At 40.6% G+C, this 20,323-nt stretch overlaps 2 protein-coding genes across 7 annotated transcripts in view; one reads left to right on the top strand and one right to left on the bottom strand.

The window, feature by feature from the left end:
• Window positions 1–3,366, top strand: part of LOC119479701 (cytohesin-3-like) — a 36,320-nt gene extending 32,954 nt beyond the window's left edge. The window contains exon 13 of the mRNA XM_037755602.1: window positions 1,887–3,366. Coding sequence (XP_037611530.1) covers window positions 1,887–1,959 — 73 coding nt within the window. The 3' untranslated portion in view covers window positions 1,960–3,366. The remainder of the gene's footprint in view (window positions 1–1,886) is intronic.
• On the bottom strand, window positions 2,888–18,898 carry usp42 (ubiquitin specific peptidase 42). 6 transcript variants are annotated; one of them, XM_037755555.1, is made up of 18 exons: window positions 17,057–17,382; window positions 15,574–15,822; window positions 14,823–15,029; window positions 14,551–14,661; window positions 14,227–14,326; window positions 12,698–12,765; window positions 12,510–12,580; window positions 12,301–12,383; window positions 12,064–12,175; window positions 11,841–11,981; window positions 11,381–11,481; window positions 11,092–11,260; window positions 9,676–10,386; window positions 9,480–9,562; window positions 6,921–8,042; window positions 5,166–5,479; window positions 4,988–5,053; window positions 2,888–4,863 (listed from the first exon to the last, which is right to left on the bottom strand). In XM_037755555.1, exons 2-17 carry the CDS (start codon window positions 15,812–15,814, stop codon window positions 4,992–4,994), a joined length of 3,696 nt encoding a protein of 1,231 aa, XP_037611483.1. In that variant the 5' UTR covers window positions 15,815–15,822; window positions 17,057–17,382; the 3' UTR covers window positions 2,888–4,863; window positions 4,988–4,991. The 6 variants fall into 6 exon arrangements, with proteins under 6 accessions (XP_037611483.1, XP_037611481.1, XP_037611480.1 ...); XM_037755553.1 differs by adding an exon at window positions 18,613–18,631 and having other exon boundaries at window positions 2,897–5,053; window positions 17,057–17,173; XM_037755552.1 differs by adding an exon at window positions 17,741–17,880 and having other exon boundaries at window positions 2,897–5,053; window positions 17,057–17,173.
• Window positions 18,899–20,323: the final 1,425 nt, after the last annotated feature.

The raw sequence follows: 20,323 nt of genomic DNA, 5'->3' as shown, positions 1-20,323 counted from the left end.
GTGATTGGAAAGAGGAGAGAGGTGGTAATTTTTTTATGTTTGGGAGGTTTAGTCACTTGACCTACAGATGACACACTTGTTTCTCACATTTCACACTGCTGAAGCAGGTCTCAGAGCGCTTTTAGTGCAGAAGCACAAGTGTGAACCCGGAGTGTTTTAGTCCAGTTGCACATTATTCATGTAAAGTCTCTTCTAGTAGTTACTGCTGGAACAATAAAGATCACAGATTGGACTCAGCAGGACAGAGAGCCGCGCTGCCTCCAACACACTCTCACTTGACTCAGCTGCCGAGGCGGCAGACTGTCCTGTGGTCAGCAGATTCACACACACACACACACACAGAGTGTAGCCACGCTGTCCCACCTGACTCATCTGCAAAGTTGGAAACTGCTCTTGTGGTAACTCTTCTGTGCACACACACACATACGGCCATCTCAGCATGTCTACTGTTGTACTGCTGGGAAGGCTGCGGGTTACTCAGCGTTATTCCCATCCTCAGTGTGCGTCAGCGACGACACTTTTCCTATAGTGAGCGTGGATGACTATGGAGCCACTTTAAGCTACTTGCCCCTACACAAAAGGGCAGGCAAGGTTAGCAACTTGCTGGTGAACATGTGGCGCCTTCAAATGAAACTCGTGAGTTTACAACATGGGAGGTCGTGTACACAATATGCTTGGCGTTCAAGCGGTTAAGTCGTGAGAACACCGCTGCTTAAGCAACGGTAATATTAACGTTACAGTCGGCGTCTAGAAGCCACAGAGGCTAACAATTTAGCAAACTAGCAAGAGGGTAACATAATACAGAAAATGCAAAGGCATAATGACAGAGGACAAAGATGAGGCCGTTTGGAATATCAACATTTTCCTCAGACATATTATAAAATTACGAAGAAAAACAATATATGGCTAAAATTAAAATATATCAACTTATTATGCACCGAAAAATTAACTTCCAAGGCCTCCGCCATTTCTGACAACGTCAACGAACACGTGAACTCGGAACTTTAAGAAACTTTCCACGTACAAAGTCGTGAACACCACAAGAGGGGAGCGTTCATATGGACTCTTCTCGTAAACACAGTAAATACGACCCTATTTGAAGGCACCACTAGTGGAACACTCAGCAGCTAAAGAGCCAGATATTTCCCTCAGGAGTTGGTGGAGACCAAAATAGAGCAAAAACTGGCCAAGTGACTGGCCATCATCATATGGCTAGAAACACGACTCCAAACGAATGTTGCTTCCTGTCTGCTGGGTGTGTAAATAAGCAACTGTTATTACAGTAATTACAGCAACCCGTCACACTTGTCAAGAATTGTTGCACTTTCCTACGTACATTGTGACTGACGGCTTTCTCCTCTAAGACGGCTTTGAATTGACTAATTGATAACATTTTTTTGTTGCATTACTGGGTGCGTTTTGTTGTTTAGTGTGTTGTGTGTTTTTTCTGCGGATAGCATGAGATGCTGAGATATTTATAGCACAGCAAGCAAGGGGAGTTTGATTGAAGAGCAGAGGTGGAACAAATCACTGTAAATGTCAGGATTCGGTGTTGATCACAAGGAATCAAAGCAAATGAGTTTCTTTGTAGATCCACCAGAAAGCTGTGCAGACACAAGACACGATGATGTGCTTTGGGTAAAGATGCACAGACTGATAGATACACGACAGATTAAGGTCAAGTTAGTGAACTGAGAAATTACTGGACCTCATCTAGAAATACTGGAATGTTCTAAACATCATGAATCGATCATGTGTCTATAGTAACAGATCCGACTGTAATGATGACAAATTAGACAACATAATAGTCTAGACAGCGTACATGTAGTATTGACGGTGGGAAACAGTCGATCAGTGATACGCTTCTCCCTTTCCTCTCTCCGCAGAGCAAGCATCAGCAGGGATCCTTTCTACGACATGCTGGCCACCAGGAAGCGGAGGATAGCCAATAAGAAATGATGACCGTCCACCTTTCAACCACACCCCGCATCGCCACCATGTCTGTGACCAAGCAGAGTCCTCTGCAGTGTGTATGTGTGTGTCATGTCACAAAGGGTCGCGAAGAGGCCTCCGGTTTGTTCTTTCAGGGCTGGAGGACGAGCAGGTGGGGAGTTTATTTTTGCACCTGAAGATGGTCTGCACCTCCTCAGCTCTCGGTTGATGTGAATGTGAAGGTTTTATTTCATCCGGCACAGACTCTGAACACTGATGTGAAGAGGGAACTACTGTATGTGCAAAAGATTAAAAAAAATCTTTGCCAAGCTGGATGATAACAAATGGACAACAGAATGAGGACTACAGCCATGACTGGAATCATGGGAAATCTCTGCATAGTGACGAGATTGCCCTCTGCTGGACACATAACGGAATTAAATCAAAGGGAGGATTTGAAGTATCCACCCTCCTCGTACGACATTCCTTTCATCAAAACCGGCCTGGTCGTCTGCCAACAACACTCCCAGCGCCACATTTTATCATCTTCACCTCACGTCCTTCTGACAACTGCCAACAATGTTTCGTAGCGACCTGCAACTACGAAAAGCCTCAAGCTTATAAATCAGCTGGTCTGATTGTTACAGCCCACAAGTGACTGTATCTGTATATGCAAAACACACTGAGTTTCACTAGAAACTCATATACTTCATTTACAGTACGCACCCTTATTTCCTCTTTGAAGAGCAAAGGAATTGATGCATAATACTTCACATATATTGAGTGGAATGACCCAGTTTTCAAAAGCTATATACATCCTATATTAATTCTGTCATTTTATGTATTGAAGATTCACCTCTGTGTTCATTTCTTTTGTATTTATTTTCTTGATTTGTTTAACAAAAGAGGCAGCCCCCCCCCCCTGATTTACATTATGCATGTATAGAATATATTGTACATACTGTTTTTTTTCTTCTTTCTTTGTTGTGTTAATGTAGCATGTAAATCATAAACGGCCGTAGCCTATACCCGTTCACCTTTTTAGTTTAACAGCTAACAGTTTACAATAGTGGAAGAGGGACTTTTTTTGTGCAGCTCTTTGCGGAGCAGTGAAAACCCTTCTCACACTGTTATTGTTACTGAAGATCAGATAATACATGATGTTATATGAAAGAATATGCTGAGTTGGACAAGAGAGTATAGGACAGACGGGTTCAAAGACAATTGAGATACTGGAATTTTCAAAACCTTATTCGTGTGAATGCTGACTGGAATCTGAAGACTGATTTTCCCAAACAGATCGAGACAACTTTCAGCCTGATCTTTCATTAGCAGATGGGAGTTTTGAGGTTTAAAATGTGGCTCGATCTTAAGTTTGGGAAAACGGCTTCTGAATACTTTGATGAATAAAATGACATGCTGATCAGAAAAACAGCTTTTGTGTAAATGTGAATTCAGTGAAAAGAGGTTGACTTGCTAAACTTAACAGGTCTTTGGTTATTTTAAACATAAAAACAGTGTTGTGAATAAAATATGGAGTCAGCGGAGACATCTGGCCAGTGGCTAGAAATGTGTGTGTATTTAACTTGAATACAGTGCGATCAGTTTCCATCAACACTAAATGTATCTACATCATAATTTAACCGCAGTGGAAAGTTTGTTCAACAAGAGGCTCGGATACAATCAGTCTATTCCTCGTATAATATACAAAGGCAGACGGGAGCATTTCAAAAAATCCCTGACGACTCGTCAGTCATCTCAATCAGCGTTTTTTCATTCATTTCAATGCAGCTTGTAAACAAAGTCAAAGACCGAGAACGAGTTACAATTTCTGACATTAACAAATGTATTTTAAGGCTTTTACCTCATACAATGTATAAATTCTGACATGCTAAACTAAAAAGGTATAACAGCAGTTTTTCAACTTCTGTCTACAGTTGGAAAAAAAACAAAAGCAAACCATACTAACTTTTGTCCAGAAAAATATGGTCAAAATCAACATGAATTTGTCTAAAAACGGAGCAAAACAACAAAAACATCTACTGATAACCCTGATACAGGATTTTTACGTATAAAAATAACTGATAGTACAGTTCAAAATAAAATTCACAGTATTTTTGATGACGCTAGAAGACACAAACTGTATTTTTTCATTAAAAAGCAAACACAAATGGTCCACAGCCATGATAACAAAGTTTTGATGCTTTTTTTTTTTTTTAAATGTTTAAAAAAAAAATGTGAGAGAGAGAAAGAGAGAGGCGTGATCCAGAGAAAGACCTCCGCATCTGTGAAAAAGTTTAAAAATTACAGAGTGAATCTTAGGCTTCAGAGCAAAAAAAATGGAAACCAAATAAAAATAAAAGAAGCAGGGAAATGTCCTCAAGTCTGTCCAGGGTTAATGTGGAGGTATCAGGCAGCTCCTCTATCTCATTCATGAAGATCTGCCTCCATTAGTTTGTCCGCTCCCAGTGGGATCAAAGAAAAAACTCAAAAACGTTGCGGCTCTGTAGATATGGTGACATCTTGAACCTGCAGCCAACATGGTGCCGTACAGTTCGTCTCCTAGGCAACCCATTTCCCTTTAGTTTCATTCGTATTTTGAAGCAGGTGGATATCCGCGGTGGATGTTTTCAAGTCCTGAGTTCCACTGAGCAGCAGTTGAGATGTTTAAGCTCCAGGCTTTGTTTGTGTTCATACAAGTATATATTAATATTTTTCATCATAAATGTTTAACAGGTGACAGTTTTTCTTTTTAACCATAGTTAGGAGAATTACGGCAAATAATTCAATGCCTTAAAAAAAAGGATTCTGAACATTTAAAACACTTTTAAATTGTGGTAAAAATACAATATATTCCCAACGAAGAAGCACCACGTCAAAAAAAGTTATCAATGTCATTCCTCTGCTGTTGTTAAAATGGTGGTGATGTGTCTGAAACGAGAAAGAAGAGGCCTCCATACAATCTGTTTGCATGTGCAATAAGAGTTCCTACTGTTTATTAGCACTGACTGTACTAGAGCATACTGTGATAATCATTAAACGGGCGCCCACTCACAGAGTCAGTGTTTCAAGCCACTGGAGAATCCGTGGGAGTCGCCGTTGGTTTGGCTGTAACCGTTTCCTGCAAAACAGGGATCAGCATTTTAAATTGACATTAAGCTCCACAGCAGCATTTACTTCAGCATGTTGGTTATTTTTGAGGATGACTTTTAAATGTGATAAACCTGTGATACCTTTGAATCCGTTGAGATGGTGGTGAGTAGAACCGTTTGTGGGTGAGCTGTGGTTGGAGGGGAGTAGATGGTCAGCGCTGCCATCAGTGTAGTCTGTTCGCCGGCGTTTATCTGGTGAAAAACCGTTGTCGTGTTTAGCGTCCTTGACGTCGTAGTAACGTCGCTTGCGGCTCTCCCTCTCCTCGCTGCTTCTGTTCTTGTGGCTCCGGGCCGCTCCAGGGCTGTTCTGCTCGGCCTCGTCGTCCCGCTGACTCTTCTTTTTCTTCTTCTTCTTTTTTGTTTCAGCGGCTCTGTCTGAATCCACCTCGGAGCTTCTGGGGGAAGACGGACAACAGACCGTGATTATTGTTAATCTGCGACTAAATCCAAAACTCACTGAAGAGTCGGGCTTTGTCAACAGCTAAAGACAAATAATGTAGAGCTACAACTAAAGAGTATTTTCATTATTGTTAAAGTCTATAAAATATCAAAACATTTTAAAAATGTTGTATGACTAAGAAAAGCAGCAAATCCTTACATTTGAGGAGCTGAAACCTTGCTTGCTATGACAATTAATTCTCAAAATAATTGCAAATTATTTTTCTGATTAATTGACTAATTGTTTCAGCTCTACATATATATATATATATATATAGTTTACTTGGCTAATGAAAATGAATATTCCACTAATATTCCCGTTTACATGCAGCCTTTCATACTCCGGTTAATGTAACCGGTGGTGGAATTGTTCGACCAAGGGATGCACCGATATCGCATCGGATATCGGGCCGATACTGACTCAAATAGCTGGATCGGGTATCTGTGACAATGGGGCTGATCTATTCAATTCAGCTCTATGTTTATATACTATATAAATTATAGCCTTCAATTGTAATTCCAAGTTGTAGCAAGTTGCTGGTATATGATTTATATTTTAATGATAAATAACAATTCAGTAAATTTATATCATGTATTTATTTGTCACATTTAGTTTGACAAAGTTAAGAAAGCGATGTTTAAGTCATGCCTGATGTTGTCCTACACGTAAAAGATATGATCCCAGTCACTTCCACACAGTGAGGCATACATCTCATTAATTAAACACTGCTATCGGATCGGTGCTCAGTATTGGCCGATACCCAAAGCCCAGGTACTGCTATCGGTATCGGGACTGAAAAAGTTGGATCAGTGCATCTCTAATTCAACCGTGCGAACACAGCCTCCCTCTTTCATTCCTTCAACCACCTTCTTGAAAAGGTCGGCGTTGCGATATTTGTTTACATCCAAAAACCTGTTGATATCCAAGTCTTTCATAATGTTTAAAAGTAGTTGTGTTTCTCCTTCCAACCAGAAATGTGGGCTTTTCTTTTGGGCGTGCATCTCTGCAAACAGCTGATTGTAGAGCTGGATGTAAAACAGACAATAGGTTGTGTGTCGCAAACTGCCGGAAAAATCCCCAATTCAGACCCATGTTCTGAATGTGCTGTATACATGTCCAAAGAATGCTCCTAAAACCTGAATAATATCGGTATATCCAATATGTCTTAATCGGAAATGCTCCATTCAGAATAAGACCTAATTCAAAATATCCAAACAGGATATGCTGTTTACATGATCCGTATCAAATTCGGAATAATAGTGTCCATGTAAACGTAGTCAGTGAATGGCTGAGCAAAATGGCAAATATTATATATATATATATATATATATATATCCAAAACAAAATGTACACTAAGAAGTGTCATGCAGCATGGTGGTAAAGATAGCGTTACTCACCCGCTCTCACGGTGTCTGTCTTTATCCTTTGACTTTTTCTTTTTCTTGCTCTTTTTGTGTTTTTTAGAGCGGCGGGTCTCAGAGCTGTCATCCCTCTCCTTGCTTGGAGGATCAGCCGTCCTCTTGTGATTCTCATCCTCCCTGTTCGGATCTGATTCAGACGTGGAGAGATGAGCCCGAGGGGGCGAGCCCTTGGACTTTGTGGAGGTTTCTGGCTCTGTAGTGGGCGAGGAAGTCTCCTCTTTTGACGGATAATAGTCCCTCTCCCTGCCGTTGCATTTGTCCTTCATCGCCCGGGATTCTCGACTCTCCTGCTGCCACCTCCCGCGGCCATTAGACTCCTCGCGGTAGGGATAACCGTGTCCCCGCCGCTCACGGTCCCAGCCCTCTCTGGACCGGTGGTGGTGATAGTGGTGGTAATGGTTAGAGCACCGGTCACGATCACGCTCCCTGGGGTGGTGGATGGGCCGCTCCCAGCGCCGCTCAGACTCCAAGTCCCTGTAGGAGCGATTGTGAGGAGTCAAACGATCTCTGTACGAGCGATGATGGTGGTAGGGATCTCGGGAGTCCCGTCTGTACCGATGCCGATCGCCGTCGCTTTCTCGCTCCTGACTCCTGTCCCTGTAGTGTCTCTCCTTGTCTCTGCTCCAGTCAGAGTACTGTCTGTCTCTCTCCCTGTCTCGGGAAGTTTGTCCTTCATTGCCTCTAGAACTGGGCTTGGACTGCTGATGCTCCTTAGCATCCGTGCGTCCTTCAGTTCCTGCTGACCGATCACCGGTCTGTGGTAGATCCTTTGCTTCATCCCCACCTCTGCTAACCTTCTGTGGAGCTGCAGAGCCCCCATTGGTGCTTTGGGAGCAGTCTGGCGGGGTGGATAAGGCCGTAGGGTTGCCATGTGGGGCTGAGGAGGAAGCAGATTCTCTAGATGTGACAGAATGGGTCTTTGTAGCGGTAGCTGAAGGTGGAGAGCTAACAGCGGAGGATGCTGTATGCTGAGGCAGGGGTTCAGACACAGTTTTAGCCCTTGGGTCAGGAGTGGAGAGGGGCTGGCCTTCACTGGCAGCAGGATGGATGCTCTGAGAAGAACTGGCCTGGGATGAGGCAGAAGTATGCGCCTCTTTGCTGGAAAAACAAACAAAACACACGAAGCATTTAAATATTGCTTTGTATCACACTTAAGGGGTGCAACGTCTGTGTATACTGTAAAATGTAAGAAAAATAATGCAAATGTCAATGCAACCAAGTAGATTCTGACACTAATTTAAGTCATTAACCGACTGACTTTACTGTCTTTCACAGGCTGTAGCAGGTTCAGTTTTAGAGCTAGAGTGAAGGTACAGATATCATATGAAACTAGAAAACCTAAGGAAATCTTGTCAGGAAAAGAAGCTGAATAAAGCTCAAAAGTTTGGCTAAATTTTAGCGAGGGAATACTGGCATGGCTGTTTTCAAAGGGGTCCCTTGACCTCTGACCTCAAGATATGTGAATGAAAATGTGTTCTATGGGTACCGACGAGTCTCCCCTTTACAGACATGCCCTCTTTATGATAATCACATGCAGTTTGGGGCAAAAACAATGCAGTTGTTTGAATGCCCTATAAATGTGTTATTTGTGCCTATTCTAAAATGATGTGTTTGAATATTTCTGCATACTGGGGTCCCTAAACAGTCTTGAACTACATAAATTGGGTATCACTGTAAAGCTGAGACTCTTGTGGATCCAATGAGCCCAACTGTATTCATGTGTGATGATGTCAGTCCCCATTTCATTGTAGTGAGACCACTTTTTGAAACTTGACCTCGCTATATAAAATGACCTGTGGTGACCTCTAGGATAATCACAGTCTCATGAAACTTTACAACCACAAACTAGAGACCTAGCGCATTCAGAGGATGGATGGCTTTCCTAGGTAGATTGAGAATAAGGGGCTTTGTGAGCAGTTTCTAGAACAGAAGTGCTCGCCATCCAATCGCTGAAAAATGAACGCAATTCTTCCAGAAATCTCCAAATGTCAAAAGTTTTTAATACCAAATCACAGCATGGCTTTTTCAGTGGTGTTCCTCGAGGTCTTGGTGTAGTAATGAGGGATTTTTTGAGAATTTCTTTCAATTCTCGATTGGTAAAAAATGGTACAATTTAGCACTAAATCTGTATAACAAATAGTAGCAACCCAAAAATTGCTGCAACAACTTATGAGACATAATAGAGCATGGGAATGGCCATAATATACTTCTATCATAATATTCTAAGCCCTTATACACTTTCACCATTCATTTTAATTAATGTTTATTTCTGCTTTATGACTAGAACAACTTGACAGTACTGAGCTGCATCTCAGGTTCCAGCTTTCAGATGATGTACACCACTTCTATGTGACATCTACTGATGACCTGCTATCTCCCCTAAAGACACCCTGTCCCCCCGAAAAAAGACAAAAACAGGTCTATTGTGTGTCTCAGAGGGTTAAACTCACTAAACAAATACGATTTTTTAACTGCTTAATATGTGGTTGACAGAGCAATAACTGTTCCAGCAGAGAATTAGATTGCTAATCTTACCTTGTTTGACTGTGGTCACTGTCTAGTCCATTAGCAGCAACAGTAGCCACAGAGGATGAACTGCCATGGCTACTGCCAGAGACCTGAGGAGCAAAAACAAGACATTTATTATTTATCAATTTAGATACAAAACTACTGTTCAATAAGTTATCAATAATCAATATATTATGAAGCGAGAGCAAAAACCATCATTTACATTATCAGGGGTGCTGTGTCCGTTCACTTTGTGGTTTCCATAATGGTGCCCATTTTGACTGGATTTTGCGACGCCATTGGTTGGTCCATTTAATCCGTTACCGTTGTGGTGCACGCCTGACTCTCCGTTGGTGGCTTGAGTAGAATTATCAAAGACATCTCCCGTTCTGTTGTTTCCATTAAGGTGAGTCTTGGCTAGACAGCCGTTTTCCAGAGTGCCACAGTTCTCCTGGTCTGACTCCTCTGAAGACTCTTGGCCGTACGGCACCAAGAACGACGCTCCGTTCCCTCCCGTGTGGTGATCCCCGTTACTGCGAGACATGCCGTTAACGTGGTTAAGCTGACGTGGAACAAAGCGAACGTCTGAGGTAGACTGTGAGGAGGATAAAGAGCTGGAGGAGGAGGACGACGAGGAGGACGAGGAGGAGGAGGAGCTGCTGCTGCTGCTGCTGGCGGCAGAGGACGGCTGGCTGTAAGAGGACGAGGAGGAGCACGGGCGGTTCGGTTTGCCTTGTCCAATGTAGAATGAAAGCTTCTGGCGCTTGTCCTGGTCTGGGATCATCGTGGGCCGGCTGATTGAGTGAGAGATGGAAGAAGAGGAAGAGGCCAGTCCATGGCTGGGTTTCCCCACAACACTGCTGCTGCTGGTGCTGGGCTTGGAGTTGGTGGGATAGTCCCTCAGAGATCCATTCCCATTAACGTGGAGAGTGCGCTGAGGAGGAAACAAAAAGGACACAAGGATGTGTTTTGAGTGTCTAGGTAAAACACGGGCTATATATCTTAACCCTTTAATAACGGACCTCCTGCGGTCGGCCGCGGGAGATCGTTGTTTGCATGATCCTGTTTAAATTGATCTACAATAAAAACCATAATAGCTGGAGCATTCATTCTTTTTGCAGTGGAAAGCTAAGGATTCTGTCGTTTGCATGATCACATTGTATCCTCCTGATGACATCATTAAGTTATGTTACATGCAGAAAGTAACAAAATTTCAAATAGCCTTTGCACTCGATCTGCTCATAGAAATGAGCATATGTCCAAAAATAAATAATATGCATAGTTCAAATAACTTAAGGAATGTTAAGAATATTTTGCTTTATGTTTCTATATTTAGAAATCTTTTGGATCAATATGTATTGTGTGTTTATTTAGTAACATTTTATGAAAAAACATGTCAGATTTTTGTTTTTTCTTTGTATTTATGACACTTATTATGGTTTATTGACTTATATAACATTTTAACTTAGGTTGTACAGATTTTAGGGATATGAGGAACTTCAAGATAGTCCAAGAAATTACATCACAATAAGCAAAAATGCCAATGTAGGCAATGGCGAACCATTTCTACTGCGGAGCTCAAAGGGTTAAATGGATAATATTCAAATATGTATTTAGATGTTAGTAAGTCCTGCAGTACCTTGGTCATGTGTGGTGGCAGCTGGGGACCTATGAAGCCGATGTTGTTGTTGTGGTGGACGGTGGTGTTCATGCGGGGTATCACCACAGGCCGTGGAGACGACTGACCAGGGATGCCCGGGTTGTGGCTTATGTGGTTGTAGTCCCCTGTTTTCTTCACATCACTGGACCTTGTGACACACGAACGAAAGGAACATTAGAAATAGGTAACATTTTAAAGGGTTCATATTAAAGATTTTGAGACTTTTTAATGTCTCTTAGAATTTCTCTCAAAATGATGGTTGACTCACTTGATGTAGAAAAGGACATAGGCCTGCTGGTTGAGAACAGACCTGATGTCACTGACAGACACAGAGGAGTCGTTCATCTGATACCACTGGCCATTGCTTGTCTGGGAAACACAACAGTTGGTAGGTTTTAGCACATCATTGTTACACATCTTCCATTTCTTTTTTTTTTCTTTTCTCTGTCAAGTACAAATATCATCATGTATAAATGTGTTATCGTACATATTTTAACAGAATAATAATATTGTGTTTATATACTTCTTTGCACTCGAACTAGGACCTGGGAAAATATTTTACTAAGTCAAGACCTCAGTCTGTTAGGAGCAAGAGTTGTGTAGGAACTCTGCATTAAACTGTTACTGTATGGTGAGTTGTTGATAGACCGCTGGAGAGACAAATGTGGCCACATGGCAACAGCATTGCCCTGATAGATTAGAACAGTGGTCCATAGCCGTGCCAGCACCTTAATATAGCAGAAGTAGTGTCCAGCGTGACAGCTGAATCCAGAGTGGACCAGCACAGCATACAACCCGTAGACCTGGGGGTCCCCTTGCGACTGAGACATGAAGGGCCGGAGGTCCAGGTACTCTGGATATTTCACATCCTGATGATGACAAAACAGCTGATTAATATCAAATATTCATAAGATAACATGGTTCTATTATAGTCAACACATGTCATGGTACCTTTGTGATTTTGCCTCCACTGAAGTTTGCAAAGCGTTTTAGTGAGAGGGTGAGCACGTTCGCGCTGCGATGGATGGTAAATCTCTTTGAGGCTGTGACCATTTTTTTGCACCTGAGGGAAATAAATGTTCAGTTAGTTAGCTGGTAAACACATATACATTAGTGAACAAATAAATAAAACACTGGGTACTTCTTTGTCATCTTTTCTAAATTCCTTTAGTCTGTAAAACAACTCACTTGGTGCATTTGTAGGCATTTTCTCCATCCAGCTGTTCTGGCTTGACAAACTGCTCCAGAGCCTTGGAGACACTGGGAGCTGTCTGCATGGAGAGAAAGAAAATAGATTTTAATACTGTTCTTAAGATCATTGCAATGGAATTAATTTGATTTGTTACACATTTGCAGTAACACAGACATATCAGACCCACAAGTGATATTGTAATTACCTTAATTTCCAGAGTTATATCCAGAAAAGGGTCAAATGTATCGGAGACTGCTTTGCAGTTTAAACACTTAACTGAAAAAGGAAAAATCAGTGTTTATTTATTTAGTCTAGGAAAGCTGTAAAACAACAAAAAAATACCTCATGTAGAAGAAACAAATCAAAAAAACTAAATCAACACTTATAACTTACCTCTGGACCTTAGGTACCCGCCAAATACTTGATGGATGAAAGTGGTTGCCTGTGTTTGCCTGTCCAATCTGTCACAAAGATAAATATGAGGATGAAAAACAACCAATAAGGGTGATGACATAACTGACTGGTTGCTTATTAATACAACTAACAAACAAATATTTTCTGGCTGAACTGGAACAGAGAAAAAAATGTCACTGTACAGTATTTTGCACTGACAAGTCACAACATATTGCAGCTGAAAGAGCAGGAGTGAGAAAGGGTGGAATTGGAGCAAGAGTAATTAGATGAGAGGCCACCTGTTACTACAGAATGAGAATCGACTTGCTACTGGAGGTTCTTAAAAATCACTTTTAGGCTCCTGAAAACCACAATGGCCATCCCCAGTGAGTATCTATTAAACATGCATGTAGGCTTCGTATGCGTACGTAACCTACTTGGCAATGGCTCTACACTGATGTCAGACATTTCAGTCATGAATACTTCAATGCATCTACATATAGCTTTTATGCAAGATTAAAAAGGTCTTTCACATCGGGGGCGTGACGAATAAACGAAACGAAAACGTGAAATACTCGCCTGCGAATACTATATGTCTAGGGCTTTTATTGTGAAAGGTAAGAATGAAAGGAGTGGATCTGGTCTGCACCTTTGTCAAGGTTGAAAGGAGTAATAACGTTTGCCGTCCTAGTTCAGACTACGGAGCCTCCATGTTGTCGTTTTATAATGGTGCCTTCAAATGAAACTCGTGAGCTTGTGTTTACAACATGGGACTCGTGTAAACAATATGCTTGGCGTTCAAGTGGTTAAGTTGTGAGAACACTGCTGCTAAGCAACGGTAATATTAACGTTACAGTCGGCGTCTAGAAGACACAGAGGCTAACAATTTAGCAAGCTAGCAAGCGGGTAACATAATGCAGGAAATGCAAAGGCATAATGACAGAGGAAAAAGATGAGGCTGTTGGGAATATCAACATTTTCCTCAGACCTGTTATAAAATTGCGAAGAAAAACAATATATGACTAAAATTGCAATGCATTAACTTGTTATGCAAGGAAAAATTTACTTCCATGGCCTCCCATGGAATGCTGTGCTTTCAGAAACTTTTCACTTAAAAGGTCGTGAATACCACAAGAAGGGGGCGTTCATATGGACTCTTCTCGTGAACACGGTAAACATCAGCCCATTTGAAGGCACCATAAATAAAGGTGCAACTCAACCGGTTCCACACTACGGGATTGATTGATGCCTTTATTCGTGGTGTAAAAGCGCCGAAAAATCAACCTTGTTCCGGAAAAAAAACTATATTGCTTTTTTCGCCACTCAATATTCACGTTCTATGTGAAATTCCTCAACACAAAAACAACAGTTTGAAAAAATATATTGACATGAGAATTAATTGCAGAATCAGCACAATACACAATACATATAATACAGTAATACTTCCACATTCATTTGATGACCTATATTGATATTAAATAACTAATTATCATAAGCTGTGTAGAGTTTTGGAAATGTATGACACTTACTTGGTTCCAGGTAAGCAGGACTTTTGCATAGCATCCACTGTGTACCGCAGGAACTCGTGGGCATCCTCCTGGCTTCCATAGCGGAAGTGCTTAGCAATCCCTGTGAGGGAAAAAACACAAAACAGTACAATATATAAGAGGTTGATAAATGATATCGCACTTGCACGTTGATGCAAAAATTTCTCTTACAGCACACTACAAACTCCCACCAGAAAATTTCCCTCCAAAATTTAAAAAAGGTAAACAGCCACACAGCGCATCCTGTCATTCATTTCAGGTAATCATTTTGTAAAAAGTATTTTAGCTCTACAGACAACCACTTACTTTTGAGCTCGTTGAGCACACCTATGGGCTTAATGACATTCCCAGAGTTCGCAAAAACCTGAATGATGTGGTTTTGCATGGTGCACATCATACAGAACCCGGGCTCGTGACCTGCGGCAAGGATGGACAAAACATTGATGAGTAAGATTCAAATCAGACCAGAAAGCAGCTCATAGATACAAGACTGCTGTGATAATAATAATTACTGCTTGACTGTACAATTACACAAGAACATCCTTGGTACAAAGAAGAACCATGAAACACTAACTTACACGTTTTGGAATGCTCCCGTGTCAGCAAGTAGTTTGCAAACGGAGGGGTATAGGTGAGACACTGCAGGGCTGAGTTGAGGAAGCAGGTGTTCCCCATGTTCTGCAGGCCTGCACCAATGCGGTGGACCTGGGTCCACTTTAGGTTGAGCCGCTCTGGAGGGAAGAGGACCTTCTGCGGCGAGTCAATGCCATCGCCACTGCTCATCACTGTACACACAGAGTCAATATTATTACTATTGTTCGATGTTCTATGCAAGTACATAGTGGCCCATAGTAAAGGAACCTTCAGGATCTTACAGTCATAGCTATCAGTCTAAAGAGCAATGTGATCCTGACTACCGAGTAAGACTGTAAAACAAGCTGAAGGAGAAAAGACAAGGCATAGTTTCTCTTTTGTTTCTGCTGAACATGTCAGGCGGCTCCTCTTTATATCAAAACACCAATTGCGTCACAAGCTCAAGAGATTGATCATGCTCTCAGTTCAAAACTGGCTTTGTTATGTAACTGGATGAATGAAAGTAGAGTGGAAGCAGTAACACAACACCCACAAAACCAGTTGTGTCACACACATACACAAACAGTAGCACAAAAAGTTAAGCTTCATTAGTGCAGCTTGGTATTATTTATGCATGTGTAACTCTTCTGTGGTTTTACTGCGTGAGGAATAAATGGAGGGTAAGGCGTATAGTTTCCTCCCAGCTTTCAAGACACACGCATTAACAACACCGCTGATAAAAGCCCTCGCTCCTACCTTGCTCCTTGGGCCGGTCCACAGAGGAGGGTGTGCTGTTGTACACTGCAGCTCCAGGCGTTGGGCCCAGGCAGCCTCCTGCAGCCTTCAGCCTCGGAGAGTCGCTGGGCATGGTGGGACCCATTGCCCAGCTGCTGGAGCAGCTGCCGTCCATCCCCACGTCTCCACTGGTAAAGGGAGATCGCTTACACCCGACTGACTCGTGGTCAGACTTTTCTGAAGATCTGTCAACTATGGTCATTGTTCATGCTGTATGAGGAGCAGAAACAAAGAAGTATACGATTTTATGAGCTGCTGAAAATACAGATTAAGTTCAAGGTTTTGTGTTTTTTGTTTCTGTTGTTGCTTTATATATAGATACATTTCTGTGTGAGGCACGTCATGACAGTGACTGTATTCAAATATAGAGTGATAACATTTTCTTAACTCTTCTAGTGATAAGTGAAACGCCTACTAAATTCTTCTCGTCTTCTTGTTCTCACAGACCATAGCGCACACAACTAATTTGGATGAAAACTTTATAAACATACACTTCATCTTAATCCTCATACATACATACAATAAATTTGATCTCTGCATTTAACCCATCCCAAGCATTTTGTAAAGTACCAAGGGAGCAGCTTGGGGTTCAGCGTCTCGCTCAAGGACACTTTTTAGAACTGCTTTTAATGTGTAATTAATATTGTGTGTTTTATATCTTTTTTATGATGTCCTTGTTTTATGATCTTTTTATGATCTATGTAAAGTGTCTTTGGGTTTTTAGAAAAGGGCTATATAAATAAAATGTATTATTATTATTATTATTATGTTTCCTTTGACTTAACTAATTATTGGTTGTCTGTTGTATGTATGGATGTATGGACTGGGAATGCTACAAATGAATTGCCCCTTTGGGGATAAATAAAGTTGGAACTCACTCCCCAAACACATCAGAGACTGCACCAACCTGTCCACATTCAAATCACAAATCAAAACTCACCTTTTTAGAACCATCTTTTTTATGATGTCCTTGTTTTATGATCTTTTTATCTATGTAAAGTGTCTTTGAGTTTTTAGAAAAGAGCTTTATAAATAAAATGTATTATTATTATTATTAAAGTTGTCTGAACTGAACTGAACTTAATTAGCTTTTGGTGATAAGCAATTCATGGGACACTTTGCAAGGTTTCCTTTATAAAAACAAACAGGAAACATTCAAGATGTTGACTTCTGTTTTGAATATGTTCAAACTTCTGCTAAAGTTACCTAGTGAGGGGCTAGTAGTTCAAAAGAGGAAATGTCCCGGTCGGAAGCACGTTTACAACAACAGCTGTTCCCTCCCACCTGCTCAGCTCCAGCAGACTGACTGGCTCACTCACGTTGGCTGGCTAAAGACTGGCTGCTAGGCCTTTAACACGCAGCGTCGCTAAACCTCACTAAAACACGCACTAAACCTCCCTTTTAGCACCTTTGTGGGACGACAGAGCACCGATTAAAAGCTCACCTTTTGGTCGTCGACGACTGGAACAGAAAGGGGCTGATGAGGAACGAGGCAATCCCAAAGCCAAGAAGCACAACATGGAAACAGGCGAGCAGAGCACATAGCTAGCTAACACAAGGCCTATGGAAGGAGGATAGGTCACGGGTCTTGTTGTGTGGGGTACTGCACATGCGCAGTGTAACCACCTGACCCAATTCAATCTCCTTTAGCTGAAGTCTGTTAATAGAGGTATGAACTCCAGGATAAGGGCTTTGTTTCAGGACAACATGGTTTATACTCCGGCAGGACACACGAGAGTATGGCAATAATTTCACTTAAAGACTTTAAAGATATTGCATACATTCATTGCTTTTTTGTTTTGTGAGGAAGAAATTGTTGACAGATATAATTCCATTTCTTTCATAAATACAAAGAAATCAAGCTTTTTTTTGGGTAAATTTACACTTGTGAATGTGGAACTTCGCGAGAATTCAAATTAAATTCTGAGAAAATGTTAACAAGTATGAAATTATTGACATCTTTCCACAATTCACATGTTAATTTACAGGACCAGAATAAATGAGAGCAAGTTTCAGGATGTGATTCGCAGAAGGAAACAATTTACATCTATATGTCACTCTTTTACTTTTGTAAGAAATGTTTTACTGGATAAAATCTCTATATCAACTTAAATGACACATCTTTTACCTTATTTGTTAGAAGGAACTTTTGCGGTATGGACCTTTCTTCCAGTCAATATCACTAACAAAATTACTCCAATAAAATAGTACTGCCGGGTAAAATTAAGTTTTTGGTGAGAAACTTGAATAAATCCAGTTGTTTGAAGGAGATGTTTTCACATCAATATAACATAAATATTAGAAAGAGAATTATGTCCTGTTTGACAACTTTCCAAGATTTCTTTTAATCAAAGCAAATATTTAAATATTCATAATCATATGAATTTTGTGTTTTTATGCAAATAACCACTATAGATGACAATAACAAAGTACAGTACAGTACAGAGTACACTACCCTCCTCCCTACATGGTGTTCAAACACTGTAATTTACCATGTATATAATGTTTTATCTGCCACTTTTAAAATCTCTGCGCTTATTTTGTTTTTTTTCGCTATGCTTCTTTTGTATGTAAATGTTTTTAATGTTTTCTGCTGTTACTATGTATACTGTCATTTTGAAATAATAAAAAACAAATAAAAAAAAGATTGCTTCGATTTAGAATAGTGCAGACCAGATTCTACTGCGCATGCGCAATACCCCCCCTATGATATGATGATGCGTTGATGACGCGTGACGCAGCCTCCTTCTACAACCCTTGGCTAACAGCTAACCTTACGTGCGGGCGGCAATATTGATGCTAACGCTGCTAGCCTAGCGTTAGCTGGCACGATGGAGGCGGACTGACATGGCGTAGAGTCACACAACCACGAACTATGAACCTCAAACAGCAGCCTAACGTTCCTACTTTGAGATAAAGGCGGTTTATAACGCGAGGGTACCGTCCCCGGGTAACGGGACGTGTCTGTAGCGGAGGAACGGAGGAGGAGCGACTCGTTACCGGCGGTGTAGTGAGTTGCTCACTGCGCTGCTCTGCTCCGACATGACAGAGAACCGGTGTACCGCTACTACAACTAACCTCAGCCGCTCAGCGCCACTAAAACAACACCGCTGCACACTTAAAGTGGTAAAGATGGTAAAAAATAAACAACACACTCACCTGGAACCTGTTATGAATACGTTAATAGCGGTTGTAAATCCATTCCCTTATTTCCAGCGGGTGTCCGGCGGTGAACAATGACGTAGCTAATTGCCCCACGGGTACATCCGGGGTACCTGCGATGAAACGAGCTCTCTGATTGGTCCGTTCGTGAGAGGGAACGTGTTTCAGGGAAGATCCGTCGCATGTACACTCCTCTGACCTTTGTGTACATAATGTACAACCATCACTGCGTGATTTGTACCCATAAATCAATGCTCCAGCATAATTTGGGTATATTTGTTTTACTTTTCAGGTTGAATTTCATTCATTCATTCATTCATTCATTCATTCTCACTGTGCAATATCATTTTCCACTTGTGCAATTTTGTTAATAGTCTGTTTATTGTCTTTTTGTTTATTTACTGCTCCTATTTTTATACTTCCTTCTATTTAAATGGTAGAACAGAATACAATAGAAAGCTTTATTGTCATTATATTAAATACAACGAGATTCACAGTTGCCACTTCTGGTCAGCGCTTTAAAAACAAATACTTTACAAGACGAGGCATTTAAAACATATAACAGGTAAAACACACATAGTTATAAGGTAAATAAAATAGGTAAAGTAGATGTAATAAATAAATATAAACTGAAGTGTTACACTAGAAGTATAAAATATAAAAATAGATGTAATGTAAACAGAGGTAATACTCCAGCATTATTCGGCTGTATTTTTTTTTACTTTCAGGTGGAATTTCATTCATTCATTTAATTCTCACTGTGCAATATCATTTTCCACTTGTGCAATTTTGTTAATAGTGTATTTATTGTCTTTTTTTGTTTTTTTGTTTATTTATTGCTCCTATTTTTTTTACTTCTATTTAAATGGTTCATATTTTGTTACACTTTGTTTAGCTCTTTTTTTTACTGTGTTAGCTGATGCATCTGTTTTTTTGCACTATCCCCTTTGCTGCTATACACTGCAAATTTCCCCACTGCGGGACTAATAAAGGAATATCTTATCTTAACCAGACCAACTTGACAGCACAGATTGTCATATCAATGCTGAAATGCTCATTTTTTTTTTAATTTCTTTTCTTAAACAATATTTTTATTGAATTTTACATATAAACATATATACATATGGTAAATGGTAAATGGACTTGCATTTATATAGTGCTTTTCTAGTCTTCCGACCACCCAAAGCGCTTTACACCACATGTCAGCATTCACCCATTCACACACACATTCACACACTGATGGCAGAGGCTGCTAAAGTGCCAACTTTGCCCATCAGCCACACACATACATATATACACATACAGACAGACTAAGAATATTAATAATTAAATTATACAATGAAATGTTTAGTCAGAATTTCAAAGAAAGAGAGACATGACATTTCATGTATTTCACTTATCTAACAAAGAAAACAAAGAAAATAAAAGATGAGACAAAATAAATAAATACCTCAAAGAAGAAGAACAAAAAAACAAACAAACACAACAACACACAACAATTCCAACAATAACTCAACATTTAAACCACCATCAACCACATGCACAGGCC

The sequence above is a fragment of the Sebastes umbrosus genome, chromosome 20 (assembly GCF_015220745.1).
Source record: "Sebastes umbrosus isolate fSebUmb1 chromosome 20, fSebUmb1.pri, whole genome shotgun sequence".
In the NCBI taxonomy this organism is placed as follows: domain Eukaryota; kingdom Metazoa; phylum Chordata; class Actinopteri; order Perciformes; family Sebastidae; genus Sebastes; species Sebastes umbrosus.
This window is presented reverse-complemented; position numbering and strand designations above follow the sequence as displayed.